A 10727-nucleotide genomic window follows, 5' to 3' on the forward strand; every position below is an offset into this window, starting at 1 on the left:
CAAGAGATACCTACAATAGACTACAGGGGTGGGCAACATTATAACGATTTGTTTGCTGAGATCGAGACTCCATTATTCCCCGGGTGTCAAAATTACACATCATTGAATTTCCTAGTGAAGTTAATGCATTTCAAAGTGTTGGGCAAAATTCCCAACAAAATATTTGATGGAATGTTGGAGTTGTTACATGATGCATTTCCAGCCCCAAATAAGCTTCCAAAATCGCATTATGCAGCGAAAAGGTTGTTGTGGAAACTTGGATTGGGCTACGAGTTAATCCATGTCTGCAAGCATGATTGCGCACTGTTTTGGAAAGAACATGCTGGAAAAAGCAAATGTCCTGTTTGTGGGGAGGATCGATGGGTGGACAAGAACACCAAGGGAAAGAAAGTGTCTCATAAAGTGATGCGTTATTTTCCTTTAACCCCTAGGTTAATGCGAAAATATGCATCGAGGCACATTGCTCAACATATGAGATGGCATCACGAGCAACATATAAAATAAGATGGTGTATTGCGTCATCCTGCTGATGGGAAAGCTTGGAAGGACTTTGACCGAAATAATCCAACATTTGCAATGGAACCCAAGAATGTGCGACTTGGATTGGCTGCAGATGGATTCAATCCCTTTGGTAATATGAGTCTTTCTTATAGTATGTGGCCGGTAGTGTTGACGACATATAACTTGCCACCATGGTTGTGCATGAGAGAAACTAATTTCATGTTGAGCTTATTAATTCCAGGACCTCATTCGCTAGGAAAAGATTTTGATGTTTTCTTAAGACCATTGATTGATGAGTTAAAAGAATTATGGGTGACTGGTGTACAGACTCGAGATGCAATCGATGACAGTTTCTTCACTCTTCGGGCAACTTTGATGTGGACTATAAACGATTACCCAGCAAGGAGTAGCCTTTCTGGATGGACTGGCCAAGGTTATCATGCTTGCTCTACTTGCAATGTGGCAACACCATCTATTCGTTTACAAAAGAAGGTTGCTTTTTATGGTCATAGACATTTTTTACCAATCAAACATGCCATTAGAAGGGACAAGAAGACATATGGTGTCGTTGAAAAGGGAACAGTTGGGGCGTCCTCTCCCTCTCGAGTGGGATGTGCGGGGGATAACATATAAAGAGATCAGAGATTACAGCTCAAATTTCTCAAGAGAGCTCGGATTACTTGTTCGACAGTACACAGATCCGGACTGTCCTCAATGGTCAAAAGTACCAAATGCCTCGAAAGAAAGAATACTTGCACATTTGGAAGTAAGTAGTTTATGTATTTTTATGTTAATTCTCATTTTATGTTATATATCATGTTTACTAATAAATGCTTGTAAATTAGGATGATTTGTTTGATATTGGGCGTACTAGATATGGAGAAGGGCATATGCCTGGGATCTTGAGAGGCATTGATACTTCGTGTGCTAAAAAGTATTATGATTGGAAGTACGATATTAAAGAACATTTAACGATTAATGGGCCACAAAATCGTTATGGTGGTTGCACGGATATGCAGTGGCAAAAAGCCATTGAATTTTTCCGACGCCCAGAAATTACGGTATTAATTTCTTGCTAAACTTAACTATCTTAATTAAATATATTACTAACGATAACTTTTTGCAGAAACATTCTGTGGTCAACAAGGAAAATAGGAAGAAACTGAAAGAGCTTAGCTATGGAGGTTCTCAGTCAATCCCAGCCCTGCGCTATAAAAAAGTTAGTTAATTAATTATTTTTTAGTTTTTTTTTATTATTTATGTTTAATTATTAATTTTATAAAAATATATGTACGTGACAGCGCAATTTAGAGACTGAGCAACTTGAGCCCATCCCGGATAGCTGGATGGATACTCACCATAAATCAGGCACAGGGTGGGTGACAGAGACAGCCAAAAATACTTGGGTACGTTAAGCTTTTTTAAACATTTTTCAAAATTTTAATTGTTTGTTTACAAAACATAATTACATTATACATTGTATCATAGGAGGAATTGCGTGCATATTGCGACACACAGCAGACACAGACAACTGATACTGAGAGTTCCACACCAGTTTCGAGTGCGCCTGAAGATGAAGACATATCTTTGGTACAAACTGTCTTCGGAAAACGACGGGGCCACCAGAAAGGATATGGACATATCCTTAACATAAGGGACCGAACTCCATTTGATTTTCGTCCTTCACAAACTAGAGATGAAGAGATGTCTGAGATGAGAGAGCGTCTTCGACAGTTAGAGGAGCATGTCCGGACTCATTGTATCACCCCGGGATCTCAATGTGCCCCACCACCACCCAATGATCCCGATGTTGGAGCACCGACTCAGTAGGACTTATGTATGAATTTTATTACAATGGACTATTACATTATCATGTTTAAGACAACTCTTTATTTTGATTCAGCAAACATACTCTTATGTTTTTATTTATATGTTTAATATAAGTGTTTTAATTTTATTCTATTTTTTTTATATTTAATTCAAATTAAATAAATAAATAAGGGAATAAATATTACAAATATAAAAAAAAATTCTGGTTTAGTCTATACCGAGGACATTGTCCTCGGTATATACCATTAAGATGACAAATTGGGGTTGCTTGTGCCGATAACATTTTTCACTCTATACCAATGACATTGTCCTCGGTACAACCTATATCGAGAACATCTTGATTGTCGTCGGTAGAAATTTTGTTTTACCGAAGTGGCTGTACCGAGGACTTTCTACCGACGACATGGTCTCGGTAGAGGCTATACCGAGAACATATAGGCTTATACCGAGGACATTTGTTTACGGTATAGGCCTTGTTTTTTGTAGTGTCACGTAAGAAACTTGGAGCAGCAACCGAGTAAGATAAATTATGAATTTTAAACGTGAAAAAAATAATTATTTAAAAAGTTTTAATTTATAAAAATCAATTACCAATTATAAAATAAGATTGAATCTTAATTAATATATTTACAAAAAATTAAATAAATCCGTGAGCAGAAATATATTAATAACGATCGAACGACTAAACTAAATGTAACTCAGATGAATATTAAATGTAACCATTAAGTATTAACTCATAATTTAACATATATATATATATTAATATGAATTTTTTTTTAAAAAAAAATAAAGGCAAGGCAACGTAGCAACGGCTGTGCCTCTCCATCCACACAAAAGAGACTACTCAAAAGATTGTTCAATATAGTGCGAGTTTTTTTTTGGCTGGAAAAGATTATGTTTAATTGTGTAAAAATTTATTTATATATAATTGCTTATTCCGTAGCCCTTGATAAGGCAAAAAATAATAATAAACAAAAATAAAATTGTAATTAATTAAGCTCTCAAACTCATCAAGTAACCATTTCCTTTACTCTTTAGGAAAAAAGAAAAGAGAAATAAGCTAATGTCAATATAAAATTTAATGTCAAAGTTAATGTCATTGTCAATATACTCATTACCAATAAAATTTATAAACAAATATGAAAGAGTATAGCCAATATAAAGAAGAAAAAAAAAGTGTGATGAGCTTAGCACAGGTTTATGCATGGGGGCCACATAGCATCATCCAGCCAATATAAAAGGCAGAAGCTATCTAGGTATCCAAGAGTATATATATATATATATATATATATATATATATAGTGAACTCATTCCGAACAATACAAACTCTTTCACTTTATATACATATACAGGAGAAGAATGAAAATGGAGAATATGGCGATTACGAAGTCATCTGCTGATCAAAATAAGGGTTCATCTTCATCAGAGATTAGATCCGCCATTGAAGGACTCTCCATGATGGTCAAAGCACTTAACAAACCTGATCAAGCTTCTTCTCTGGTCAGAACAGAGAATACTACTCCTACTATTAATGGTCAGCATCATCATCATGATGGTCCCTTGCTTCATCATGATATAGATATACCCACCAAGCCTTTTCTTTCACTATGCTCTATTTTGGTTCTTCAAGTACTTGGTAATAATATATATTAACTATATATTTACTTTTCTCTCTCACTTTCTCTTCTCCCAAACACTAATAAACATGGGCACATATACCTCTTTTTACAGATAAGATTGGACCAACTATGGCAGTTCTGAGACAAGATGTCCACCAGAATATTCAGGTAAAAATCAATTATATATATAATGTACCTTCTGTAATATCAATCCAATGATTAAAATAAAACAATATTTAATTGAGTGGTGTAGAATAGGGCTTCGTTTGGAGGTATTATATATATTATTATGATTATTATAATTAATTATATAAATGTATTTGATATATGTATATAGAGACTGGAAAAGCTTCATGAATCTGATCCTTCATTGTATTCAAATGTGGTTGAGATGGTCAAGAAAGAGGTCACCCAAGGAGTTGCAAAAAAAGGGGCTAGCTGCTGTAAAGCCTTAGTTTGGCTAACCAGGTATATCTATATAACTAAAAATAGGTTTTAGTTTTTTTATAGTTAGATATTAAATTACTTTGATTTCATGTATTTAAATTTCTAACGGTCAAGAACCGTCTGATCCATCTAATCAATGATAAAAACTAAATAGATAGACAAAATCCAAGCCCTTCAAATAATTGTTTATATATATATATGTATGTATATTATACATATATATATATATATATTACATAGAGAGATCAGGACATTGAGATTTGCTTTGGCTCTATATATCTTTAAATAATGATTTATTGATAATGTCATTTCTAAAAATAAAAACAAAAAGTCTTCGCTTACTTTATATTTTTACATATGAATAATATTTATAGGTTTGTTTACATGTTATATTAAGTACTGTACTATTATGTATTATTATAAAAAAAAACTTATTGTAGACCGATGGTTGGAGCTCTTGTCGACACGTTTAATTAGGAGATTCTCAATAAACAAAATAAAAATTAAGATGATAAACTAGTTTTTCTTAATAATTAATATTCACATTGGGAATAGAGCAATGTTGAGATTATTTCCCAATCTCAAAGAGTCAACAATATCAATGGAAGACCACAAAAGCTAGAACAAGATCACTTATAAAATTATACAATATTTAAGTTTCAAGTTTACGTCAAAACCGTAGCTACTTAATTAATTACATCTACACATTCATAACACACACAGATATATATATATATATATAGATATACCAACTAAAAAGTAGATGATGATAGAGCCTAGAGCCAAGCTACGTACACTCTCAATTACGGAGTAATTAAGGACTAATCGAGCTCTTCAACATCACTAATTACAAATGTATTTTTCTCAATCAAATGAAACTAAATTACACTCTCAACATAATTTCATTTCCTTTCAAAAATTATTTATATAATTTCGCTTCCCTATATAATAATTCTCAACTTTCAAAATTAATCCAGTTTCAAAGAGTTCCAAGAAAACTAACCACATAATATATATATATATATATAAATATTATTTGTATATTATTTGCCAAAGAACTAAACACATATAAGTTTATACAAGGAAAAGGTTGTTTCCTTTCAGTGCAATAGTGCCTTTTATCTCTCCTGTTTCAATCTGTTTAAGAGAGAGTAAAACAATCTTTCACTGAATTCATATGAGACTATTTCTTCTTATTATATTGTTTTTCTTTTTCTGGGATATTCTCCTTAGTATTAATTTAAATTTTCTGTATTTACAAAAACGTGTTATTCCTATACTATTATTAAAGTGGTTGTTTGAAATGCTTCAACAAACATTTCAAATAAATTATATGTCATACTTCGTAAATTAATGTCATGAAGAAAATCAGCTCTAATACTAGTTATTAAAAGTATTTTTAATTTTAAATACGCAATAATATAATTAATTACACAACACAAGAACACTATACCAATTTAGACCCATTAATTAACTACAAAAGAAAAGAAAATGAAAGAAAGCCACTTAATTAAACAATTATGTGTTACACGTTTAATAAGTTAAATAGTCATCACAATTAATAAATCTATAATAATGAAACCAAATTACACCTTTAAGAACTATAATTATCTTTTAAGCTCACTATATTTATGTATGTTATACTAAAAGAGTTTTTTTCTTAAGAGAACGAAATTATCAGTCTTAGTAACATCACATAATTTCTTAAGATCTAATTAATTACACCAATTTCTCTTTTAAATTCATCAGCTAGGATTGATTTCCAATGGTTTAGGAATATACCATCAATAAGTGTAATGAAAATTATTCTAGTTTTCAACTTTTCAAGATGTTAATTTATTCATTAAATTCTACTTTTTGGTAACAATTTCTGAATCAATATTTAACCTACATGTACACCTTACAAGCAACATATATATTACTATCATAATTCATATTATTTTTTAATTTTATATCATAATAATTCATGTTCAACTAGTAAATTGATATCTCACTACTTAAAATTAAAAAAAAAAAATCTTCTATATTTTACGATTTTAGTTTATCAATATATTCCAATTATTAGAAATTATAAATTTATGACAAACTCGTATGTATAACAACTTTGTAATTCAACATGGATTGTTTCAAAACCACTTAACAATTTTACATATATGTAGAAAAACTACTAGAAAACTTTAGGTACTAGCACAAAGTATAAAAATCGTAGAGTGATATTTTATTAATCTTATTTTTTTTAAAAGACTTGCTTTTTCATTGATCATGAAAACTTTATCAAAATACACGTAAATTTACATATTGATATTGTTATATAACTTTTTTAGGTCGTTGGATTTCACCGTGACATTATTGGAAAAGTTATCATCATCAAATGATTCTGGGGAGATGAGCATGGAGCAAGCAGTGGAAGAGGCTTATAATGTTACCTTAAAACCATGGCATAGATGGATATCCTCAGCTGCCTTTAAGGTAATTCCAATTTATTTATTTTTACTTACTTGTTTTGATTTATGAATTAATTTTGTTAGTTTTGAACTCATAAAAAGATAGAATATTAATTTACAGGTAGCTCTGAAATTAGTACCGGATCATCAATATTTCATTAGTCTTATTTTGGCCAAAGACGAAAATTATGCCACCCTTAAGGAGGAGATGCAGACTTTGATTTTATTACTTGTTCCATTTCTAGCACAGATTCATTCTATTCTGGTAATTACCTTTTCTTTCTTTCTTTTTATCTTAGAAGTGTTAAGAAAATTCTTGTAAGTTTGGGTATTGTTCTTGCGGATAACTATACTGTCATTTGTTTACTGCCCTAGAACTCACTCACTAGCTGAGCTTGCTTTTATTATGGATTTTGCCTCATTGAATGAATTCATCATATCTTCTCAAAAAGAAAATTCTCTCTCTCTCTCTCTCTCTCTTTTATACTATCTTATTCTATTATTTATCACATAAATTTTTTATTGATTGTTTATAATATTTTTAAAATATAAAATATTTAAATAATGTAATTTAAGTATTTATATATTTTCAAAAGAATTTCTTTAGGCTCATTTGGAGCTAGCTCAAGTAGTTGTATGTGTACGTGTGTAGAAAGAAGAAAATGTTTAAGTAATAAAAAAGAGAATTTTTTTAGCATTATTATATATATATCCCTTAATAATTTTCCTAACCATAGTGAAAAAATTCCTATTATAAGTAAGGACTCCTTTGTATATATATATATGCCATGAGATGTTTTATGTTTCTAATTTTGGTAAATAATGTTTTTTATTTTGCAGAGATTTTACGGCTTGGACCGGTTAAAGTCCACATGAAGCAGACATATTAGGTGGTTTCTGTATAGTAACGCATTTGTATCCATATGTCTCAAAGTAAAAAAAAAAAAAAAAGTTACACGCCCCAGTAATTATATCTGTTACAATTGGGGAATTAGGCAAGCGTAAAAATACAATATCATGACATATATTATTTTGCATGGAGGGATCTCCCTCACGAGGATCACTGTACCCTGACCATAATATATATATTTATATATATATATATATATATATACAGGGGAATTCTCTTATAGGGGTTTCACTTTAAGCCTTACCGGTAGGGCTCTCAATGTTTACAACCCGTGAACAGTTTTCAGCGCGATTTTTTTTATGACCGTGTATATTGTAGCTATTTAGAGCATTCTGCAAATTTTCAGAAAATTCCGAATAGTTTACAGTACCGAAAACTAGGTTCAAACATGTTGTTGCACGCGTGACTAATTTTTTTTATGCGCGTGGAAAACATGTTTAAACCTAGTTTTCGATACTGTAAACTATTCGAAATTTTCTGAAAATTTGCAGGATGCTCTAAATAGCTACAATATACACGGTCATAAAAAAAAGTCACGCCGAAAATTGTTCACGGGTCAAGAAATACTGAAAGCCCTACCGGTAGGGCTTAAAGTGAAAGCCCTATCAAAAAATTGTCCTATATATATATCCACAGTGTTAATTTGAAGACTATAATGTTAATTTGTTTGATAAAATTATATCAAGCATTGGGTTTATTTTAATCCATAGTTCTTTCCATGTAAATATTGATACAAATATATATATTTATATATATTTATATATTCATACACTTTGTTTGGTATGGAAGATTTAATTGAATTTGATATTATTTTGTAAGATTGGATTGGATTAGATTAGATTAATTTTTTTTAAAAGATTGAACTGATTATTGGATTAATATAAATACTAAGTTGTGTTTTGTATTTTATAAGGTAAAATGATGAGACTAAACAAAATAGAAATAGGGACCCATTTTATATTGAGATATTGGTGTAAAAATATGAGTGTATATATATATATATATCATTTTATTCCATGTATTTTATCATTTCATATAATATGACGAACTGTTAAAATTTCATTTTTTAAACGATTTTTTACGTTGCTTTATCTTATCCAATTAGCACAAATGATAAAACAACACAACACAACCAAATCAAATGAATATTATAGGATCTCAATTTTATTTTTTTATTATATTAAACTTACTAATCTATTAGAACTTAGTATTTTTATTACACTACAACAAACCGGGTCTATACCGAGTACAAAAGTCGTCAGTAGAAGCCCAAAAGTTCTTGGTGCAACTTCTATCGAGAACATGTTCTCGGTACTACAAGAAAAAATACTTTCAATAAGACTGAAAAAGTATTATCAAATATATACCATAACACTTTTTGATGTGTTAAGGAAAGCGGTGTTATAGTAGGTCGGAGCACTTTGCATAACACTTTTCCATAGTTATAGACATGTGTTATGGTATAGCCTACGATAACACTTTTATTGTGTTATTTTAATAGTTAGATAAGTCTTTCATTATGCTATTTATAAATAGATTATATAACACTTTTTTGTACTTATAAAGTAGTGTTATGATACACTTTATAATAACACACTTTCTACATTATAAAAAATAGTTTGCATAACATAATTTTATGCTTATAAACCAGTGTTATTGTAAAAGATAATCCTCGTGATGGCTACCTAAGTATTTTTCATTTAGACCTCAACAATCTTGATATTTGGTACATAAATATACACATAATTATGAGTGAACTAATAGTGTATGATGCAATGATTGATGTGCCTCCAAATGAGCCATCAACTTTATCTTATTATGATAGCAATAAAAAATATGCGGATTGGATGAGATCTGATTATTTGGCTCGTCATTGCATACTAAAGACTATGCATGCCGATATTAAATCGAGATATGTGAACCTTAGATCTACATACGAGATATGGGAAATGATAAAAAGAGATTCTTTCGATCACTTGAGAAGTTTGCAAGAAGAAATGGCAAATATGATTTGCTCATCTCCTCTTAATATATTTGAATAGTTTATTCAAATTTTTATGCCACAAACCATATTTTTGTCTTGTTTTTAGGAACACATTATTCAAGAAAAGAAAAGAATGCGAAATAAAAACAAGAAAAGGATTGCAGATTGGTAGACCAAGAGATAATTGACATGGAAATTAGTTTTTTTTCATTTTCAACTTTGTATTAAGTCTTTTTTCTTTAAATTAGTTCTAGAATTCTTTTTAGAAACTATGTTTTTAGATTCCTTTACTTAATGAATGAGTAAGTTTAGGCTTTTAAATAATAAATTCAGTTGTTATTTTTGAAATATACTTGTTCCACCTATTTAATCAATGGGTATAAATGATAATTATGAATCGTTCATTATTGTGTGAATCATAGATTTAATAAATAAGACTTCTTATTCCAACCAGAATTAAGTGAAACATATATGTGAATTATTTTTTAGATTGACTTGTGATTAATTAGACACATAAAACATATAAAAGATAGTCGTTTATTGGAACCATTCATTGGTTCTCTCGTGTTTATATAATCTGTTAATTAAAGTTAACCAAAAGACCTTTCTCTTATAAAGGCTCAAAAATCACATAATCGTTTAGCTAATACATAGAGATGTATGTTGAACCGTTTAATGTTCAAAGCTAAAAGAAATGATAAATAGTAAGTCAATATTGATTGACATTTATTTAAGATATGTTTAACTTTGATTGAATGCGAAGAAAATTTCTAGAAATTTTCGTGCAACATTCAAAGTAAAGTCACTTAGAGACTTGTTTGATCTGATCAAAAGGAAGTCTAAACTTGAATTTTGAATTTAAGTTCTTTCACATTTTGAAGTTCTTGATCAGGATTAAGAGAATTAACTATTGTTGCTGTAAATAAATAAATAAAATATAATGAATTAAATAATATAATAAATATTAGATTTTATTTGGAAAAGTAAACATG

At 29.9% G+C, this 10727-nt stretch overlaps 2 protein-coding genes across 2 annotated transcripts; both read left to right on the forward strand.

Moving 5' to 3' along the window:
* The first annotated feature begins 1153 nt into the window (after positions 1–1153).
* LOC133804882 (uncharacterized) lies at positions 1154–2439 on the forward strand. Its single transcript, XM_062242993.1, has 5 exons — positions 1154–1267; positions 1376–1562; positions 1628–1720; positions 1803–1907; positions 1990–2439. Exons 1-5 carry the CDS (start codon positions 1233–1235, stop codon positions 2329–2331), a joined length of 762 nt encoding a protein of 253 aa, XP_062098977.1. The 5' UTR covers positions 1154–1232; the 3' UTR covers positions 2332–2439.
* Positions 2440–3622: 1183 nt separating this feature from the next.
* LOC133804780 (glycolipid transfer protein 3-like) lies at positions 3623–8143 on the forward strand. The gene is made up of 6 exons (XM_062242916.1): positions 3623–3967; positions 4063–4118; positions 4288–4418; positions 6722–6866; positions 6963–7106; positions 7682–8143. The coding sequence occupies exons 1-6, from the start codon at positions 3691–3693 to the stop codon at positions 7715–7717; spliced, it is 789 nt and encodes a 262-aa protein (XP_062098900.1). The 5' UTR covers positions 3623–3690; the 3' UTR covers positions 7718–8143.
* The last annotated feature ends 2584 nt before the right edge of the window (positions 8144–10727 follow it).

This window comes from Humulus lupulus, chromosome X, assembly GCF_963169125.1.
Source record: "Humulus lupulus chromosome X, drHumLupu1.1, whole genome shotgun sequence".
Lineage (NCBI taxonomy): Eukaryota > Viridiplantae > Streptophyta > Magnoliopsida > Rosales > Cannabaceae > Humulus > Humulus lupulus.